The sequence below is a fragment of the Marmota monax genome, unplaced genomic scaffold, assembly GCF_021218885.2.
Source record: "Marmota monax isolate L192 unplaced genomic scaffold, Marmota_monax_Labrador192_F-V1.1 WCK01_AAM20220418_F8-fsc00193, whole genome shotgun sequence".
Taxonomy (NCBI): domain Eukaryota; kingdom Metazoa; phylum Chordata; class Mammalia; order Rodentia; family Sciuridae; genus Marmota; species Marmota monax.
The window spans coordinates 4,180,897-4,203,536 of NW_026695203.1; the positions used below are offsets into that span (position 1 = coordinate 4,180,897).

Sequence of the window (22,640 nt, forward strand, 5' to 3'; positions counted from 1 at the left end):
ACAGAGCAGATGCCCTCCCTTTCTGGAATGGAGGTGCTATTTCCAGCATGCTCCTGCCTTGCTGGCTGCAGCACGGGTCCTGGAGCCCGAGCTGAGGCCCCGCCACTGGGGCCTCCTCACACGGCCCGGTGGCTCTGCCAACAGACACCCTGCAGGCACCAAGAGGGAAGCTGACACAAGCACAGGGCTGTCCAGCAGGGCTTCTGAGGTGGGTTCTTCTATTTTAGGCTCACCTAGCTTCTCTCCTCCATGCACACGTTCCACTTTCCCTCACTCCCAGGAGGGCACTGAGAAGCACTTGCCCACACCTAGCCTTTATCAGAGGCCTGTAGACGGAAAGACACTCCTAACAGCCAAGGTGGGGTCTAACGCTGGGAGCAGGCTGCTCCCAACCCTGGTGGGCCTGGCATGCCACAGAGGGAACAAACCCTGACAAAGGACGCTGATGGGAGCCAGAGCCCCTGACCCAGGCCTCCCAGGAGCAGAAAACGCGCATGTTTTAAAGGGGCCCCAAACTGTTTCCTAAAGCAAAGACACATTTTTGTCTACACCTGCACACCTCTGTGCCTGGAGCCTCTGCACGCACTGGTGTGCTACAGATGGAGTGGATTCATCAGGTCCCTCCAGAACTTCACTGCTTCAGCAACTCTGAGACACGTTCCCTTCCTCCCAAATATTGCCACTAGTTTAACTCAAAAAACCACAACTGCTTCCATGGGGAAACACACTATATATTCTTCCTCTCACATTTGGCTTAAGAAACAGACACCTAGCACAAGAAAATCTGTGTAGCAATTTTTAAACATGTTAATATTTAATAATGGAGGGAAAGGGGTCATGAGTTAAATCATGAGTTTTTTTTCTGATGATGGATAACAGATGAGAATCCATGTGTTCCCTTATTTGGGGAGAAACAGCTAAGAGGAAAACTGTGTGTAGAATTTTAATTAATACACGTAGAAATACACGGTATTTTAAAGAACCTCTTTAACAAAATGGTAGATAGTAGGATTTATTTTTTCAATTTGAAAAAACAAAACAAAACCCAAAAAACAAAACCTCAACCTCTCCTCATATATATACAGCATCAACATGTTCAGAGCACTTACATCAGGCAATGTTGTTTTGCTTCAACTCTATAATAGCACTGCTGTGCCACAGTCAGATTTACAGTCTTATCAACAGTCACACAAACATCATGATTTTACAGTTCAATACACAAGAAAAAAATAGACATCTTCCCGGCACTTTGTTTCCTCCCAGCCACGGCCTGTTTCCACGTCTTTAAATCCCAACAGTGGCTATTTTAGAAGTCCTATCCTTTCCAGATCCAAAATTAAATAATGAGAAATTTGCCATTTTGAAATAACCAAGAGTTTATTAAAGGACATGGTGAAGTTTACCCACCAAAGGATGTGTAAAAAAACTGCATGAAAGTAAAAATAAATAAAGCTGTCGTAAAGCAGCCCGTTGACATGTTAGCTCAGACACTTAGAGAAGTGTCATTGAAGTTGTAAAGAAATTATTTATATTCAAATTACAACTTTTTGACGAACCTAATGAAAATAACTGATTTGGTAAAAGGTTCAAAGACTTCCACATTCAAGCTCGGTGTCACTTCATGCGCACTCTTGGGCGGGGCGGGCAGCAGCGATGACATATTGCTGTATTCGGACATAAGGCACTGTGATCTAAACATGCTGTACACTCACCTTATGTCACATCACCTGTTCCATACCAGTGTATTCTTGGAAATGAAAAATAATAAACATTTCAGGACACAGTGCACTTTAATGACATACAGCATTTAAAATCCTTCAGATGAAGGTCTGAAAACAGTCTTTAACGCAAGGCTGAATCTTCAAGCACATAAAATCTCTCTTTTTTTATGCTTACAACACTGGAAAAACACCCATTACTAAACCCTGACATACATTCTTCGCCATTTTACTCTCTCCCACTTGCAGCCAGTGTTCATGAGGCAAATCGTGACCCAGAAACTTTGTTCAAGTTCTCCTACGAGGAGGTCTACATTCTCCGCCGTCATTCTGTTTCTGCCTCCTTTTGTTTGGCACCTGCCAAAAGATGGAAAATGAAAGTTTCAAAGCTTATGCTAACAGTAGAGTGTTCTGCACCACTGGCTTCTATGTGCCCAGCACGTAGGACAATGGTCCAGGGGGGGAAGGAGCAGGCAGGCGGCTCCCAGCTCCCCCCACCAACACACTGCTGTGCTGATCCACATTACAAGTTGTGATTCTAAATATGTACGATTCCACTGCTAAAAACTTCAGAAGATGTATGTAGGTAGGTTTTAGCATAGGCACAGAGAATTTCAGTTGTGCATACCTACAAAAGTCTAAAACACAAAGCATGTCTAGGGAAAATTCACGCAATGCCTACAAGAGTCTGGCGAGGGCATTTCACAAATGGGTTAGTAGGGAAAGCGACTGTTCTGAACACAGCAGACGCTAGACTTCAGGAAGAGATTAACAATCTACTAGGATAAGGGGCTAAAACCCGGCTGTTACTACCATCGGATTGCTTGCATGCCCATCCGGTGTGGGTGTAGCTACACAGGCTCACATGCAGTCTAAGTTTCAGCAATGAACTATTGCTGAAAACTTTGAAAAAAAAAAAAGAAAATATTATTGTATTGAATCAGTATCCCTAACAGGGAACTGTGGCCCTTATATGGTGAAAAGAATGGCCACTGGCACTTTTCATTGCACCACAGCAGGTAGGTCTCAACAGTCCTCTGACTATTCCGTAAATGGCCACCCAGTGGTGCTCATCCTGGGTGCCCTGCCAAGCACCAGTGGCTTTCATTCATGGTTTCTGTTTCATCTCATGGAATCTTAGTAGGAGATGGGACTGTGCATCCTGCTCACTCTACAGATGACACTGAGGCTCACTGAGGTGAGGTGACATTCAGAGAGCCACATCGGGATGGAACCAGTGGTGCCGGCATTCAGCTGCTGAACACATGGGTACCTCCCCTGATGTGCGGGTGCTGACTGCTGTGGCGGATGGACCCGGGTCCTGTGAGCTCCTCTCCAGGTGCTCACTTGCAGTCCAGCTATCAGGGTCACAGAAGGTTTCCCCTAACGAATGGGGTTGTATACAATATGCCATTGAGAATGCCAATCCAGTGATTTCTAAGTGAACAAACACTCCAAATTCCAGCTGTGAAACAGACTGCGTCACTGTCTCAGCAGGGGTGGGAGGAGTGTGAATGACTTACAGTTTTGAAATACTGAGCCTAGAGGCAATTTAAACTCATCCAGCTCGCCCTTCTCATGCTTATGGTTTGAGACACCAAGGCCCAGACGATAAGTCACTTGACGGGTTTACTTGGAGTTTTTAATGCCCAAAAGATCTTGGTCAAAGGGACAGATGCCCTGGGCTGATCTTCAGACAGACTCTGCTGGCAGACTGCTGCTTTGGTCCCGGGCCAGTCCCTACAAAGGGGATCTTTCACTGAAGATGTCAAGCTATACACCTGTGGGGCTGAGTCTGCTCACTGAAGAAGCTTTTTCCTAATACGCTTGGAAATTTATATACCGGCATTCCCTGGTGTGGGTTAGTGCAGCCTCCTCTTTGCAGTGTTGCTGGGGCGGGGAGGGGGGGGGTGTTCTGCACCACCAGGCAGGTAGCTGTGGCTCACTCTTGGGGCTGTGAGGATTTCGCTGGTGAATGACACAATTTATCCATTCTTCTTTTGAAAGATATTTGGGTTATTCCAATTTTAGGGTAATGCAACAAGCAATCTCATACTCGTTTATACTATTTCATGATTATGAAGATTATTGTGAGTTTGAAGCTCTCGAACACTTGGAGTCTGAAAATCACTGTATGAGGCCCATCTGACCCAGCATCTGTTTCTGACTTACTACATGCATGGTGGTCCCCCCACAGGCGTTTCTAATAAGTTCCAGGTGAAACTAATGCTGATGCTGAAGCCCAGGCCACCTGTGAAGGGGACTGCTCCACAGGGACAGCTCTCTTGGCATTCTCAACTAGTAAGAATGATTCAGGTGGTAGGGACTCCATTAGGGTGGGCGTTTTTAGGTTACAGACTAATTATAAAAACTAGTGTTGGGGGGCTGGAGTGCCGCTCAGCGGTAGAGCACTCATCTAGCATGCGTGAGGCACTGGGTTTGATCCTCACCACCACGTATAAATAAATAAAATAAAGGTATTGTATCCAACTACAACTAAAAAAATAAAAACTAGTCTTGGCTGAGTTTGATTGATTCTGAACTGACGCAAAATCAATATCATACAACATGCATCATTTACTGCTCCACTCCAGAGAGTTCAAACAATAATAAGTGCCACTTATTGTCCCATCTTGGCTTTGGGTCTGTGGCCCTGCAAGGCTGGCTTGCTGACATTTGATCAGGACCAGGAGGGAGAGCAGTGGGAAGAAGAGAAACAGAAAGGGAGGGGCTCTGGTGGTTTCGAGACCTGTAGAGCCCATCTCACCACTGAATACACAGCACGTGAGAAACCCCAGCTCTCGGGTCCCCGCCACCCTCCTCCCCTCTGGGAATATCTCCTATAACTTTCTTCCTCTAAATGGAACATCAAAATTTCAAAACTGAGACGAGAATGAAAATGGAAATGGATGACAAGGTAACATACAAAGCCTCGATCTGGAGCGGGGGGCTGGAGGAAATGGGAGAAAACACCATTCACCACCCCACCTCCCTCCCTTTCTAGACACTGGGGTCAAGACTGAAGTCAGCATTTTTACCTGCTGGTGTGAGTATCAGGGCTTGCAGAATGTCTGACAGGGAGATAATACCCACAATGCTGTCTGCTTCGTTTACTACCACCAGCCGGTGGACCTGCGGAGAGGAGAAAGCAGGCTGCGTGTAAATAAAAAGTGTTTTAAGAGGGATAGGGGAAAATGCCACTCATGCACTTTAGTACAATGAATAAATCCACGAATGAGAGGAAGCAATGGTGGATTGAGCCAGAGAAAGGCCTGGGGCTCTAGGGTCAATTTGCTTGACCCTGTCCAAGAAGTATAAGCCAACTATATCCTATTGAGTTTTAAAATTTCAGAACATTGATAAAAGGCACGTTCAGCACAGAAGTACAATGTAGCTATAGACATTCTCTTAAGCACAGAAGTTTTACTTTTTTAAAGGTGAATCTGTTTCTAGTAGCCATCAGGAAACCTGTTCTACATGGGAAAGAAATCCAGACTGTTACAGAAACTAGGAAACAGGGCCACATAAGATTGCCTTTTATTTTCTGTAGTGTCTTTTCTCTATGAAATTCATAAGAATAATATTCAGAAGGATAAATGAACTATAATGAAGTGAAATGGATACTATTAACCTCTAGTTTTCCTCTCTAAACTATTTATAAATGAATGGAGGACATTCTGCAGCATTACTGTAACATCCTTCCAGCGGACGGCATGGCAAGAGCACGGTGCTCTTCTGGCCTCTCTGACTTAATCTCCAAAAGCAACCGCGGGCCAGCTGGCTCCCCGCAGGATCCTCTCCACAGAACAGGCAGAGCCTTCGCACAAAATTTGGACACAGGAAGGAGATAGAGAATGGGGGAAATTCTGCTTTTATAGTTTGTCTCTAATGACATGATGTTGGTGATGTTTTTGGTATCAGAGTTTGCTTTAGGTTAATAAAAGTCACTTGGTCATCTTTCTCATATTGAGCAACATAAATTTCTTCAAAAAGTTTTCTAATAAGCTTTCAGGTTCTTCAATACTCCTGTGATATAACACAGTATAATTACTGACCATAACTATAAATTAAAATAATGGTTTATATCTAGGATCAGAGAATGTTTTAAATTCTATGCTAGACATATTTTATTATCAATATTTAATAATTGTACTAATATCTTTTGATCTACTGAAGGTCAAGGGAAATCATCTCCCCTAGAGTGCTCACATGATTCTTTGTAAACGAGAACCAAAAATAATGACAACTATTGCTGAGTCTGAAATCTACAAGTGTTCCTTGTCCCAGGTACCTTAAAGTTAGTGTTGTGTTTTTCCTGTAAACCGAGTCTTTATTGACCCCGTGAACCCTCTTCTAACAAACTACATTAAAGCTAAAAATTGGTTTCATGCTCCAATAGGAGTCATCTGGTCAAAGAATTTTAAAGAGGGAAAATGTGAAGATGTGTAATTGAGAAAACTACTTAGTTGTATTATCATTTTCCTCAATGTCCTCTTTTGTATTGCAGAGATTTCTACTGCCGTCAGGTGAACAGAGAAGAGCACAGGCCTTCCCCACACCACCCTGGACTCCACTGCCCAGAGACAGCGCTGTCAGTCCTGTGCTATGTGTGTTCGAGCCTCTTCTCTGTGCAGATGCACGTGGACAGCACGTGGAGTCCTGCTGGGCACAGTGCCCGGCCTCTTCTCTTAGCAATGCCTTGCTAGTGGTTTTCAGCATCAATACCAGTGGATATTCTTCAATGCCTAACATGATTTTTAATTGTCATAAAGGACTCTGTCACATGGATGTCCACTGTCCTCACACATAGGGAGAGATACCTTACCTGTTTCTGCTTATCTTCAGAAGGTACATAATTCCAAAGACATTAATAAAAAGTTAGGGTGTATTCCCAAGTCAATTGACACCTTTTGAAAACAAGTGGTGAACTCAAGTAGAACAAGGGAAGGCTTGCCTCTGAGATGCTAGTGCAGCAGTTAAAAGCCTTGATCTGGGGGCGGAGCTGGGGGCTAACTCAGAGTAGGAAACAGGAGGTGGGGTGCTTGAACATACAGAGTTAAAGGAGGGCTTGGTGGATCTCTAATAATAACGATGGCCTTTGATGTAACTTTGCATGTCACTATCAGAAAGCAATGTAAGGTCACATGTTATTAGCTTAAAAATAATCAGGAACTTTGCTTCTTGGCCAGTTCTCTTACATTTATAATAATATCAAAACAGACTTCTCATTAGGAATGCATTTTGTTTAACTAGGGGCTCTTCCAGAAGGAAGAGAGTCGTAGCTTTAGCTGTAAAGACTGACACAGGACAACACTCCTGGACCTGCCTGACAGGACAGGAATGACAGTGGGAATGGGTATGCTGAATTAGGCAAGCCACACGGAGATCCTTCCCCTCTTCCCTACAGGGTCCTGCACCACGCATACTCGCACACCCACTCAGCCGCGGAGTACAGGGCTATGGGTGCTGAGGCTCAGGAGACTGGGGGCTGCTAGGCCATTGATGATGATCTAAATCAGGGAAGAGAGAGATTGGTATGAAGAGAGCAAATTAACTTTAAAAAGTTCTGTTTCATTGATTTACCATTTACTTGGTTAAAATAACATAAGTCATACATTTTAAACTTGGAATTCATAAATACTCTGAGTTTAAAGCTTCTGGGGCAATTTTTGTTTCCTCATGTGCACATTTTTCAGGCTGTGAAAGTATCTCACCAGTGTTTTCAATTCAACTATGATATTAGAATTATTAATGAACTCACTTCAACTCAACGACCCTTTCTGGATCACCCAGAGGAAGCTGCGCTAGGCCCTGGGCAATGGCAGTGGCCTGCTTGTTGCAGTGGGACGGGGAGGAGGTGGAAGGCTGGGGCCGGGGCTCTCACCTCGGCTCTCACTATCCTGTCCACGATGGTCTCCAGTGTTTCCAGCTTACTGCACTTCACAACACCTTCAAAATACTGTGATCGGTGCTGCAGGGCCTGGGTCACCGTGATATCCAGATTATTGTAGGTCTTCTCAGCAGCAAGATTCTGTAACAGTCACAGATCAGAACCCTTTCATTCTGATCCACATTAATGGCAAAACTGTGTCAAGTTTAAAACAAGCTGATTTGTAAAAACTTTAATATTTATCTTATCTGGACACCAAAAGTTCTTTCTAGCTTGTATAAGGCCACAGTGCTGTCATTTCATCATCTTATCAATCATAATTAAAGACTTCACATCACGAGGTACACCTTAACTATGGAGTGTGTCGTAAGTGTTAGTGACGTATCCCGCCAGAGGCTTTCCTCATTCTTACCTTTGAGTGCTCCACACTGGGCCTGGTAGCATCTTTTGAGAGGACTAACACTTATAAAAGGTGACAAGTACTACAGAGGTAGGGAGCCTGCATCAATAAACTTTCCCAATGAGCTCCCCAGAGACAAGGCTTTTGCCAGGAAGGCCTTGGTGGTGGTGCTGGTGGTGGCAACAGCAGTGGCCCATCAGAGTCAAGAATTTATGGGAGAAGAGCAGGTCTGAGAAGTCAAGTCTCATAAAGCCAAATAGTGTCTCAGGGTTCTGATTAATTTTAGTGGGTCCCATTCAACCAAAATTCCAATGAACATATATTTTGGTGTCTATTATGTTAAACAGAATAGGATGAACCAAAGATTTGAGACAGATGCAAAAGAATATTTAATGCAGGGGTCAGTACTGTAGCAACACATGGTGTGTACTTTGGAGCAAAGTATCTGTTCCTTTTCTTAGAAACAGTGTCAAACTCCTTAGAGTAAATGGGAAGAAAGGAGCTGCACATGGAAAGATGCAGAATGGACAGTGAACCTAGGAGAATTAAGTCAGGATTCAAATATAGGACTCTATGTAACGCTATTTAATAAAAATTCACTTGTAATCTTGTTCCGAACAGTGGCTCCCAGTCAGCAAGCAGGAGGGTGCATTTGGCAGGGCATCCACAAACTCCCGTGTATACTGAGCGTGCACCTACAGACAGCATGACCATTTCAACACACGCTACAGTGGCAGGTCTGTCTTTTGTTGGAAAGACAAACAAGTACTAAATGCTACTGCACACTAACATATGATTCATTGCTAAACCAATGAATATTAAAAGTCTTTACTATGGGGAGCCTGAAATTTTCTAAGATTTTTCAACCTCAAAGAAGTTAGGAATTATTAGGGAACAAGAGAAAAACATAAAAATAGGTTAAACAGGCTTTAAGATATGTTCTAAGAGGTTTTAAAAAATTGAGAATACTTACAATTACATCAAATTTGGAATAAATATCGACGACTTTTCCTAAAAATGAAAATATGTGTTAGAAAAATATTTGAGGAACAGAAATAACTCATTTAAAATCAGTCTTAACTAAGCCGTTACCAGGGATTAAGCACTGATAGACCTGTCTGAGCTGCCACTCACAAGCCCTGACACTCCACCCACCTCCGTCGCCTGGCTGCTCCTTGGAGGACTCCAGTTTTTGTCCATGAAGAACAAAGATCATGTCTATTTTAAGATGGACATGAAATCATATTTTAGTGAAACTATGAATATAAACGAGTTTAAATTTCTTATTTTCCGGAGAGCTCCTAAGTGCTGAATGCATTGCATCTAAAAGTTCATTCTCTGCTTCTCCCATACTTTGCCTTGAAGAGTAAACAGGGACTATGGTTTGGCAGGGACAGCTGCACAGACCTGACTCGTCCACCACGGGCAAAGCCGACACTCGTCTCTCCACAAATATGCTCAAGGCTCTGATGATGGGGGTGTCTGGGTGGATGAAGGCGATGCTGTGGTACGTTCCTATTCCCAGCTCGTCCAGGTTCTGCCTCATGAAGGCGGGCTTTGGCATGTCAGACATCTAGACAGGGAGACAAACGCAGACGTTCCAGAACCACCACAAACCCTCCTGATGGTCAAATGTCCAGATCTGCATAGAAAACTATGTCCGATATATCAAAGTTGCCTTTTCTAACAATCTGCTTGGATGTCTCAATTAACATGAAAAAGTTACATAACAATTGCATCTTTCATTCAAACCAGTCTGCACATCTATGCTTATCTTTAAAGTATTCAAAGCATTTTAACATTATAACATTTCTCCTATACATTCACTGAAAAAGTGGGTAGATGAAGGGAACAACAGCTTTCTTTGGGAAATTAAGACTTGGAAGCCACCAAGAACAGAACATTTATTCTTAATTATTCACATTAAACTCTTTGGTCCTGCTGGTGGCGCTGAGTAACATCTATGAAGAACCCAGGATTTGCAAACCCCAGACCCCTGGCATGGCTGAGCCCTCGAGGCTAGTCCTCACTCCACCCACTCCACACCCTGACCACTCCTTGGAGGACTCCAGGTTTTGTCTATTAGGAACAAAGAACAAGCCAGCTGAATCGAATTAACAGAACCCTTAAAAATTAATGTTCTTTTCATGGGCAGTTTTCAAGGAGGAGGGATAAGTCAGAAGAGAAAAGTCTAGGATCATGTTTGACATAACAAAATAAGGTCTATGGTTTCAAAGATCCACCTTTTATAAAGGGTACAGTTGATTCCATCCTCCTGGTGTACCTTATAATTATCAGGAAAAGATGAACAATTAGAAGAAACAAAATGTTCAAGTCAAAGAGTTCATCAATATTCAAATCATGAGAATCCTAGAAATTTAGAGAAAAAAAAAAAAAAAAAAGAAAGACCTATTAGGTCATCTAGTCCATCTCAATATAGGATATTCCCTGTTCTAAACTCTAGGCTTGGGCTAATTTTCAAATATCCTGAAGGGTAATGCTACCTTTTCTCAGACTATGATCTCATTAATCCAGTAAAAATCAGATCCTGAAGTTTCTTTATTTAAATTCCACATTTTTATCTGACAACCTCTAGCTGAATATTCTAGTAGCATGATTCTAATTACCACATTGGCCCAAATATAAGGCAGTACTGGGCAGAGGTAACCTCCTCTATTTTTATAAGGGAAAAAATCTGACCTAGCTCTGCAGAGGGACACTCTCACACCTGTCCTTTGGTGTGGCGGTGACAGCATGGGTGGTCTGGGACTGCAGAGGCTCTTGGGTTGCAACTCACAACTCACTGCCTGGGCAACTCTGGGCCTGTCGCCCCTGTGTACAACCTCACGGGCCAGCAGACAGTTGTCAGAGGTGGCTGCAGATCTGGAGTGCTTGGTATGCATACCAGCTCTGCCACCTGCCAGCCACAGAACCCTGGCCAAGACACTTCACCTTGCTTAGGGGCATCACCTATAAAATGGGCTTAATAATAAATACCCAGCTGATGGGGCGGTAGTTCAGCCTGTGAAGTGCTAGCCCAGTGCCAGGCACCAGCAGCTCTCATAGTTAACACATTTCAGAATTATGACTCTTAAGGATTAAGTGCACTATAGGCCTAGGACATGTGGAGTCTGAAAATGTGCCTCTTGGGCTGGGATTGTGGCCCAGTGGAGGCGCGCTCACCTAGCATATGCCAGGCCTTGGGTTCGATTCTCAGCACCACATAAAAACAAACAAAATAAAGGTATTGTGTCCAACTACAACTAAAAAAACAAATATGTTAAAAAAAAAAGTGCCTCTTTACCCCACACCCGGTGTTTCTGCAAAACCTAAACGATAAGGCAGCCCCATTCCCAGATTATATATCGACATTGATAAACAATGTCAATATGTCCCTCATTTTTTTCCCTAGACTGTCTATTAAACTTCATGTTTTTGTTTATTTTTTTGGTAAATTACTCTTCTCCTTCCTATTTCATAGCATTTATTTAACCATGAAGTGTAATTTATATATATATATATAGACTATTTTAAAATGTAAGACTGGTTTGATGAACAAGATATTTCAAGGCTGCTTCCAGGGGAAGAGCTTGGTCAGCCTGTGAATTACACTGGATGCAATTTTAATTCCTACGCAGAGCTGTGGAGGAGAAAGTGGAAGAGCTAGTTTGAAGTAGATTTTTAATATCTACTATGTTCTTTAGGAAAAAACAACTTTTCAAATGACCTCCTCTGAATTACTAATGCTGCCTAGGGATCTATCTGACTACTTATGTGTAACCTTAAATTCAGTGACAGTAATAAGGGGGAGCAGAGAAGCTGTCTCGCTTCTGAGCCTCTTTTCACATTGTGGACCAAAGAGGTTGTGGGTTTTAAATGACTATGAGACCAGCTACTTTCAGACACCACTGAGAAAACGAATGGATAATAGAGGCCTGATTTGGACCAACATGGTATTCTCTTGACAAAATTTTATTTGCTTTGGGATTTCCTAGTATTGCTGTTGTTTATAAGAAGATAACCTCAGGGACAGTATTTTTTGAACATGTTTCTTGAACCATAACACCGATCAAAGCATCATGAAGCAACTTTTGTCCTAAACATTGGTTCAGTTTACTTGTACAGCAGTCCTTAATTAGACTGACTTGTCAACAGTTTTACCTCCCCTTGGGTATTAGGTGATAAAATGTTCTAATTTAGGTGGAGAATTAATTCCAAGTGTTTTTATTATTTTGGTACTTGCACTTGAATGTGATTGCTTTTTAACTGAAATCAACTTTGAGAATGTACAATTCAAATAGTAGTTAAGTTGAAAAACTAAAGTTTAGAAGTGGAGACCTCAAAACTAACAATCTACTACTGAGAGTAACAGAAGCCAATTTACTTGAAATGAATTAATTGAAGTAAATGCAACTATGTCTTTAGAAACACTAAATACTACTTACAAAAAGCTGGAGGAACTTGAGGATTCTTTTGTGAGTAAGTATATAAAGTGCATTCCCACTGATAGGGTCAATAACTGGCAATCTGTGGATTTTATTTTTGATCAACGAGTACACAGCATCGAAGAGGCTGCGGGAAAAGCCATTAAAGTTGTTAGGAGGCTTTAAAGAAAAGTCAGAAATCTTTGGACTATCCCAGCTTTAAAGCATTTCCAGTGTTTGTATATTACCATAATAAAAGGTTTATCAACTTAAAATACTGTTATGATTTTTTTCCCCAGAGCTGGGGATGGAACCCAGGGCCTCATGCATGCCAGGTGAAGGCTGTACCACTGAGTCACACCCCCAGCCCATGGGCAAGTTTTAATCTGGAGACCACAGTATATTTTTAGTTTTTCACAATCTGTTAAAATATCTGAAACACAAGTGCTAGCTTCAAGTCCGTAGGGAGTACTCCTTCGCAGTGTATTTAGGGACCTGGATTAGGGCAGACCACACAGCCCTTAGGGGAGCTAGGGCACTGGGGATCGCACAGAGGCCAAGCTAGCTGGTGGGCTTCCAGGGTGGGTTCCCAGGGTGGGAACTGGCGCCTGTGGCTCCAGCCACTGGACTGGGTGGAGCCACCTTCTGCCTACTCACTGCCTCCCCTATGACTGGCTCCAAGAAGGCTATTGGGTGTGTCTTCCTGTTAAGATTTGGAAATGAGAAAAATAAAACAAATAATTTACCTTTTCTCTCTAGAGTTCTTGAGATTTAAAAATGTCTTCTAGACTATCCTTTTTCATGAAAGCCTTCCAGGATCAGAGTCAGTACTGTTTCTGTACCATCCCCAGGCTCTGTCCTCTTGGACTGCCTGAGCAGGGTGGGGTGAGCCCAAGATTTGGCAACTGCACAGCTCCCTACACTGACCCAACACAGGAGATTGGACGTTCAGGATTGCGTAGTGTGACCATCTGCCTAGGTCATGTCAACCTCGTGCAGGAACATGGTTGTGACTTCTCTTGTCCCTAACTTTAATGAACTCAGATTTGGAGTTAGGGAGGCCGGCCCCATTTAGAGTGGAGAATGTTTTGTTTGTTTGCTTCTATTTATCTAACATGATAATAAAACAGATATATGAAAATAAAGGGAAAAAAACTACACGTTTACCTTGCATCTGGAGATATATTCACTAAAGGCTTAAATGTTTCTTGTAAATAAAGCTCTGTATTTATAGAAAGAAAATGCGCAGTTAGTTAACATATTTGCTGTTTGCCGTTATCACAGAAATTCAAATACCCTTCTGTTTACAGAGAATTAAAAGAATTAAAAATCTACATCAAAAGAAATTTTAAAAACTATTCTGTTAATTATAGGTATGGCAGTATTAAGCAACTTTGATTGTTCTCTGCATGTTGCCTTTGAAGAAAAACTAAATATTTAAAAACAGGATTTTAACAGATATTTATAACATTGGGGGAAAAGTCAAGCAATCTGATAAAAGAGCAATACCAGCTCTTTTATCAGAATGCTATCAATTTAAAATTACGCTCAAGAAATGAAGCATTTACAAAATCCTTTAAAGATAATTTTCATAAGTTATAAGATAAAATTAGTTAATAATAAACTTTGCTCTTTAAATGTTCTTGTTTCATTTTACTAAATTAATGCTCACAACCTACTGAATCCTGGGAATCTTTCCAGCAAATGGAAATTTTCTTGGTAAAGGTATCAACTGTAATTAATTTGCTTTCCCAAGGTATGCACAAGAAGGTAGTTGAGAATACCTAAGCACTATTATTTCTACCAAATACCATGTACGAAATATGTAAATATACTTATACCTTGGTCAACAGTGGGTAAAGTATCATTTGATAAGAATTATTGGTCCTGATGTTAAGTTACACAATCACATCATAACAGGCCATATGGATTCCATGTTGACTTAATTCATTCAGCGTGGATTGAGAAAGCGATAATAAATCAAATATATCACTCAACAAAGCCTCTAACTCATTAAAAGGGCATGCAGAGCTTTTGAGATACTGAGCATTGTTCTCAGTGACCATCATTGTGTATTCTCAGGCATACTATGGGAGGTGCAAATCCAGACTACTGAATTTCCAATCTGAAATTTTCCTTCAGTTGTTCCCTCCATTTCTTTTCTCTCTTTTTCTTGGGAGGGGGTTCTGGCGATTGAACCCAGGGGCACTTTACCGCTGTGCTACACCCCCAGCCCTTTTTAATTTTGAGATAGGGTCTCACTAAGTTGTTTGGGGCTTTGCTGAGTTGCTGGGATTAGAGCGTGTGCCACCACGTCTGGCTGGTTCCTCCATTTCCATCCAGGCTTTTCCCTGGATACCTTCTCCAGGGGCTCTTCATTCCACTCAGTCTGGGTCTTCTCACTCCCATCCCACCCCCCCTGCCTGCTCCACCATCCACTCATGGGCTCAGGAAGACTCATTCGCAATCACAAAACAAGAATTCAAAAAATGGTTCCACTGCAGAAAAGTGTTACGATTGAAAAGGGTGAATTTCAATGTGACAAAAAATAGTGTTCCTGGAATTATTTCCTTGGTTTTTGATCCAAACCATTCACAGAGTTATGGCTTACTTGTTCTGTGTTTTGCCATAATTTGGAAAGAAATAAGTTTAAATCAGAACAGACCCTTACTTCTGTGAAGGTCTGGCAGGTCCTTGGAGCATTTTCTGTACAAGGGCAGGTGTCAGGGGCTGGCTCTGTGGTCAGCTCACTCCCTCTACATTGCCAGCCCGAGTGCCAGGCCTGGCTTGTGTGGGTACTCTACATGCCCATTACCAGAATGGGTAGCCAGACTTCCAAAATGAAGAAAAAAAAAAAAACAGTATGTTTTCTCTAATGTGTTATTATCATAGAGAAAAGAATGTGTGATACTAAAACATACTTTACACACTAAGTTTAACATTTTCTCCCAGATAGTAAAGATTTTTAGCACCTAGTAGTGCTTACCCCTCCATGTTTCAATCTTATGTTCCTCTAATTCATAAATTTGTACCTGCAAATAAGAAAAATTCTTATTTACAAATGTTAACATATACAATACAGGAACAAATAAACTACTTGGAAAATGATACGGCTTTTATAACAGCATTTTTCTGTTTATAGTTAGAAAATGAGAAGAAATGCAGAGAAAAACATGTATCCAAGTATTAAGAAAAACTTTGGGCTTTATATTTAGATCCAACTGCTTTTCAGCAATTTTGCTTTAATAAATCATTGCTGATATTTGTCACATGGGATCTAGCTGTACTTTATCAAAATCCATCCATTTAAAAATCACACTGTAGGCTGGGGACATTGCTCGGTGGTAGAGTGCTTGACTAGATGTATGAGGCCCTGGGTTCCATCCCCAGTACTGGAAAAAACAACAACAACAACAACATAAAATATCATACTTGTGCTGAGTTTTCCTAGTCCAAAAGCAAAGATATGACCCCTAGTATTAACCTGCCTTGGTGGCGTTCAAGAAATCAGAATGTCGCATGACATAAAATAGAGTATTATAGTCTTTGTTAAAACTTCCTTCTGAGAGCGTGTCTCACCATGACTCGCTGTTGTATTTTACATAGAAATGCTACATAATAGCATTTTAGGCAAGCATTTTCCTTCATACAAGGAAGTCAAATGCCCACACACTTCTCAGATGGTGTCCTCTTGTTGAGTGATGCATGACTGTAGTGGACAACTGGCCAACAGTATTAACTGAATTGACTTACACCTTTTAGATGCCCCATGTAGTGCCAGTGAAATAAAGTATACAACTCTGCCTCTCCTCACGCTCACAAAAAGACAGACCCAAAACTACACCAGTGGAATCATAAACATCCCAGTGTTCGACCAAGGACAGAAGTGGTTTTCAAACTACACTCTTGCAGAACAGTGGGGCAGGCTCCGCGGGCTCTGCTGCTTACTCACATCAGCTGGAGCAGTCTTTCCTTCACTGGCAGAAAAAAGCCAACACTGAAGTTTTTCAATTTTAATCTCTACTTTCTTTTTTGTCCTTTAAAACCATAAAGTACGCATAGCTCTTGCCATGAAATTGCTGGGGAAACTCATCAACCTCTATGCACACTAATAGGCCTGCAAAGATAAACCCTATGGTCTCCTACCTTATCTCAGGTGTGAGGCCCCATTGGTCTGACCCTCTGGACAAGAGCAGTGGGCAGGTGTCCCTGTGCTCAGCCCAGCAGACGCCCAGTACCCTGCTGCCACAGGATGCTCTTGGAAGTTAAGCAGCGTCTACTCAGTGACATTTACAGAACATAGGGTCCACTGACTTGAGGAACTCTGAGAGCGGAATGTGGCAGCTATTTCCCTTCAGCTTTCCTGAGCAAAACTGCGCCAAGCCATGAGTATGTGACTGAGGGTAGTAGCTTCACCTTGCAATTCCCTCTTCGTATATGTGAAATAACGAACCATGCACCCCCATCTCATACCAAAAAGATCTTAAAATATGCCCCCTCCCCAAACAGACATATACAGTACCAATTAATAAAATAGTAAGGATCAATGCCACTTACCATAGGTGACTTATAATATCTATGCAGTATATTTATGAAATCTGTGATTGTTAACATTCCTGGAACAAAGAATAGTATGTTTAAAAACAAAACTGTGGACATGGACAAGGAAAATTTAAATGGCAAGTGAACCTCGAATATTTACTAAAAAAGCTAATAAAATATACCTTAAAGATCTTAAGCATAGGTTAATATATTTCTATTAATGTATTTTCTATGTCTAATTAGAGGTATAATTCTAGCTGAAATTAAACCTGAAATTTAGCTACGGAATGAGAATATTTGGCAAATCAATGGGAAAAAATTGTCAATTGTTATAAAACATCTAAAAGAGCTAAATGATCTAAAATACTTTAAAAATAAGGTATAGTCTAATAAAGAATTCTCAGGAATATAGCTTTAGGAACATGACCCTCTGGAAGCACTGAGATGGTTTTCCACTATAAATAAAACAGTTTTAGGAAAGAGGGTCAACATTTTCTGTGTACCTACTATGTGCCAGAAGATTAAGATATGACCCGCTTCCCTAAGGGAATTATCACCTGGGGGGAAGCAGACACAGGCTATTTCAAAATGATGTGCTGAACAGGCACCCCTGAGCTAGGGCTGCAAATGCGCATCTGCCACGCACAAGGGTGGGCTTTTGTCCCCGGGTTGACAAAGGTACACAAGCTCTTCAGAGTGTCAAAGAGTTGCTAACTTAAAAGAACACCACCAAAGGACTCCAGCGAAAGCACGGCAGTGTTCTGGGTCTCCGGCAGTCCTGCCTTACCCGTGTGCAAAAGCAAGGAAGTCCTGTGACCAGCAACAGGTTCACCACCTGAGCTCCAAGGGCGCCCTGCACATTCCCCAGCTGTCCTCCTGTTTCAGACTCCCCCAGGCTCGCCCTGCTCACCTACAAAACTCTGCTTTTTACTCTCCCACAGTGGCGCTGCCCGGACACCGTTGGCCACCAAGGCAAAGAAGGCCTTCTTGACCTAGAGAAAAAGCAGAGGAAGGACACGAGCTGGGATGGCCACCTGTCGGAGGAAGATACCTCAACAGGACGTCCATCGTCTCTCCTCGTTATCTCTGATGGCGGGTTTTGTCAGTTTGACAATCTGGAAATCATGTTATTAGCAAAAATCCACCTGTATTATACTTAAGAACATACAGGGATTGGAGATTGCTTTTTGAAACTAAACAATTCAATTAACTTCAATTTCTTTCCCTCTTGTGAGTGAAGACTTTTAATTTTTTTTTTAAGTTGTAGATGGACACACAATATCTTCATTTATTTTCTATGTGGTGCTGAGGATTGACCCAGTGCCTCACACATGCGAGGCGAGTGCTTTACCACCACTGAGTTACAGCCCCAGCCCTGAAGATTTTTTGTTAACATAAAGACTTCATATAATTAAAGTCATACAAAATAATTAAAGGCTCCAATTTCTACTATATGTGATTAATAATTCATTTGAAAATACTGAAGCTATCTCAAATGACTTGAAATGAAAATTTGTTTTTAATATGCTCAATAACAAAAACAAACAAACACTCTCATTTCCCCAAGGATGAAAAAGAAAAGATCTGAAGATATAATGTACTTGCACTTTTATTCCCCTAAGGACACTCCGTACGTGCCTAACGTGCCTATTATGGGTCAGGCACTGTTCAGAATATGCTAAGACAAGAATCTCATTTAGCCCTCATGACAAATGCCCCGTGGGATAGCATAAGGTAACAGACAGATGATTTATTAATAGTTGAAGGCTCAGTGCTGAAACGATACTCTAAATACAAAATGCAGTACAAATAAGGAAAATGTTTGAATTTTGTTAATAACCGAAAGAAATAAAAACTAAAGGGAATCTAAAGCATCATTTATAGCTGCTGCCGTAGTTTGGATCTTAAATGTCTCCCAAAGGCCCATGTGCTGAAGGCCTGGTCCCCAGCTGTGGTGCTGCTGGAAGGTGACAGAAGATACAGGGGTAGGCCCTGGTGGAAGGAATTAGGAACTGGGGGCACGCCCTTGAAGGGGTAATGGGATCTGGCCCCTCCTTTCCCTTCTTTCTATCTTTTTGCTTCCCAGCTACTAAGAGGTGAACGCCTACTCTGCCCCATGCTACCCCCATGATATGCTGCACTGCCACAGGCCCAAAGCAACAGGGCCAAGTGACCATGGACTGAAACCTCTGAAACCGTGAGCCAAAATGAACTTTTCCTCTTTACAAATTGTTTATCTCAGGCATTTTTATCACAGTGATGGAAAGCTGACTAACAGCTGCTAAAATAAGTCAATACTTTGAAGTTCTATCTCCTTATAATTGCTATTATAAAATCAAAGTGGGAAAAAAAAAGAAGTGTGTCACATTAGATTGGGTAGAGAGAAGTGAAGGGAGGGGAGGGGAGGGGAAGGGGGGATAGGAAGGGCAGCAGAATAAAATAGACATTATTATTGCTGTATGTCTATAGTGACTGTATGACCAATGTGATTCTGCAACCTGTACAATCAGAAAAATGAAAAATTGTACCCCTTTTGATTCAAATGTATGATATGTCAAGATCATTGTACTGTCATGTGTAACTAATACAATAAAATAAAAATAAAATAAAATAAAACCACTGGTGGAACCATGAAATATTTTTATATAACCACAGTTGGTATGATGAATCAACATGCTAAGTGAAATAAGCCAGTCCCCAAAAGTCAAAGATCAAATATTTTCTCTGATATGCGGAAGCTAATCCAAAATAAAGGGGGACGCGGGGGAGGATAGAAGAATGATTAGTGAAGTAGATGAAGGGGACTAAAGAGGAGGAAAGATAGATGGGAAAGGAAAGAACACTGGAATGAGTCTGACCCAACTTTCCTACGTATATATACGAATATACCACAGTGAATCTCACCATCACAGACACCCAAGACATCAACTTAAAGAAACTATAAGTAACTGACATAAATATCAGTAGAATAGAAGAAAGGAAATAGGGGAGGGACCAAGGGAGGGAAAGAGGAAGTACTGGGGGCTGAATTAGAGCAAACATATTCTATGTTTTTATAATTTTGTCATAATGAATCCTAATGTTGTGTATAACTAAAAAGAGCCAATTAAAAAAATTTTAAAAATCATAAAAACTGGGTGTGGCAGTACACACTTGTAATTCCAGCTATTCAGGAAGTTGTAGCAGGAGGTTCCCAGGTTCAAGGTCAGCCTGGGATATTTAGTGGGACCCTATCTCAAAATAAAAAAATAAAAAAGGCTGGGGTGTAGCTCAGCAGTAAAGTGCACCTGGGTTTCATGGCCAGTGCTGGGGCAAAAAAGGACAGGGGGTGTGGCTTATAACAGAGAGAGAGAGACAGAGAGAGGAAGTGAGGAAAGAAGCAAAGATATTCCCACTTCCCACTGTGCTGTGGCTTCCTGGTTGGATTATTTTGGGGAGTGGGATTCCTGAAAAGACGTCTGACATAGCAATATTTATAAAATTGAAACCTAAAAAAATATCCACCTAACAAAAGAAAACTTGTTAAAATATGAGCATACCAATGAGAAAAACATATCTTAACACTGGTTAAAACTGTATAATTATGAAGAGTATGTTGAAGTTAAAAAAAGTTTGACAATAAAAATACTGAGTATAAAATTATATATTGTGGTAATGATATAAAATATGTAAAATGGAAAAGATCAAAGAGAAGCAAGCCAATAATTACACTGCTATATTAAGGAGCTGGGACAATAAAATGTGTATTTCTTTTAAAAAACTGTTATATTGTTTTTGTATAACTTTTTTTAACTAAAAGAGAATGATTTTCTTCATATCCACTACATTACACCGTTTTTAATGTAGTAGTGAAAGAAATGGGTGAGAATTACAGGGACGTAAAGCAGACTGCAAGATTAACAATGCAGAAGCTATTTACTCATTTGTCGCGACACATTTTGCCTTTTTGTAGAATTATGTATGTGCCTGGTTCACCTGCACAAAAGCAAAGGGATCACTGATGATCAGAGGGAATTCATCAATGATTCTGCACACTTACTAAACCCAGTCCTGCACTGTGTCTCCTACACAGGAGGGATTCTATATGTGAGTTAAGTGAACTAGCAGGGAACAGGAAAGAGGAGGCAAGGAGTGCCAGCCCAGTGGGATAGGAGAGAAATGTGTCTCAATGGCATCTATAGATTGATTAAGGACTTTTGAGCCACACTTTTTGTTGAGAATCACAAAGATGTTCAGCCTATTTGCCTAACTACATGGCGTTCAGGATGGTGTGTCTCTTTGAGTGCTCTGAGATTTCCACCTGGGGATACCTGGGGAATCCTTGACTGGCCCTAGAAACCATTATAAAAGACTATGGAGGAAAATTCACCTACAAAGAGACTCTAACACATCAATATCTGATTAGCTTGCTTTTCTAAACTAGTTGGAACAGACTAGGAAGCGGGGCATCTTTTAAAACCACAAATTGTTTATTGTTTTCTTCAAAATAACACATGTATCAGGAAAAAACATTATTATACTAATTCTTCAGGATTTATTATTATTATTATTATTATTATTATTATTTAGTTGTAGATGGACACAATACCTTTATTTTATTGATTGACTGATTTTACGTGGTGCTGAGGATGGAACCCAGGGCCTCACACGCGCCGGACAAGTGCTCTACCACTGAGCCCCAGCCCCAGCCCCTCTTCAGGATTATTCATGAAACTCTAAATGACCACAACTATTGAATAGTTACTCCAGGAAGTTCCAAGTTTGGCCAAAATGAAACAATTGAAAACAACCTGTACAAGCCGCAGGAGAGACCTGGACACTACTGAGGTGATGGCGTGTAGCCACACAGCCAAGGCTTGGAAGCACGATTCTTCACAGAAAAGACACACAGGGACTGTGATCCACATTCATTCTGGAATTTTCCTGAGGGTACTTTCCAAGTCATCCTCAAACAGATGACTTTCAACAGAAAACTGGAATCTATCAAAGAAGATCAAATAAATTCCAGGCAGGATAAGCACACCTGAGCATATCATAGTCAAGATGCCAAAAACTCAAGCAGAGAGAAAAATCAGCCAGATACAAAACCTTTCAAAGGAGCAACAATCAGACAGATGGCTGACTTTGCAACAGAAACATTGACAGTCAGAAGATGACAGAAAGTCAGTATGGTGACCCTGAAAGCCTGCCAGCCTGGCATGTGGATCCAGCGGAACCACTTTCAGGAGGCACCAGCAAATACAGCTGCTCAGACAAACAGGAGCTGGGAGAACTGTCAACCTACTACACTGCAAGAAATACCTGAAGGGGGTGGGGTCCTGGTGCTGGAGGAGAGACTCCTGCAGGAGTGGGCGAGGCACACCAGGAAAGGGCAGGCACAAAAGCAAGCATGGACTGCCTAGAACAAGAGTACAACACCCAAGGGGCAGACGACATGCACCGAAGCAAATGAAACAGAAATGCACAGGCAGGAGAGGGGCTGCCAGAGCGAAGCTGCCTCGTAAAAACCACACTGCGTGGGGTGGGCGGGCGAAGTATCATGAGCTGGACAACAGTGCGAGACAGATGCTACCAGGCAGCCCTCAGAGGCTACTCAAAGAATGCACGACTAAAAAGCTAAGGGAAAAAAATGGAATAAAGGGCTTATTAAATTAAATGAAGGTAAG

General features: G+C 41.6%; 1 protein-coding gene across 4 annotated transcripts in view; it reads right to left on the reverse strand.

Moving 5' to 3' along the window:
• Positions 1 to 996: 996 nt before the first annotated feature.
• Positions 997 to 22,640, reverse strand: part of Prkag2 (protein kinase AMP-activated non-catalytic subunit gamma 2) — a 263,165-nt gene continuing 241,521 nt past the window's right edge. For all 4 annotated transcript variants that reach the window (XM_046429777.2, XM_046429776.2, XM_058574340.1 and 1 more), the window contains 10 exons: positions 17,885 to 17,966; positions 16,990 to 17,048; positions 15,419 to 15,464; positions 13,600 to 13,654; positions 12,454 to 12,580; positions 9,416 to 9,581; positions 8,982 to 9,019; positions 7,603 to 7,749; positions 4,757 to 4,850; positions 997 to 2,075 (listed from right to left, as the gene is read on the reverse strand). In XM_046429777.2, coding sequence (XP_046285733.1) covers positions 2,044 to 2,075; positions 4,757 to 4,850; positions 7,603 to 7,749; positions 8,982 to 9,019; positions 9,416 to 9,581; positions 12,454 to 12,580; positions 13,600 to 13,654; positions 15,419 to 15,464; positions 16,990 to 17,048; positions 17,885 to 17,966 — 846 coding nt within the window. In that variant the 3' untranslated portion in view covers positions 997 to 2,043. The remainder of the gene's footprint in view (positions 2,076 to 4,756; positions 4,851 to 7,602; positions 7,750 to 8,981; positions 9,020 to 9,415; positions 9,582 to 12,453; positions 12,581 to 13,599; positions 13,655 to 15,418; positions 15,465 to 16,989; positions 17,049 to 17,884; positions 17,967 to 22,640) is intronic.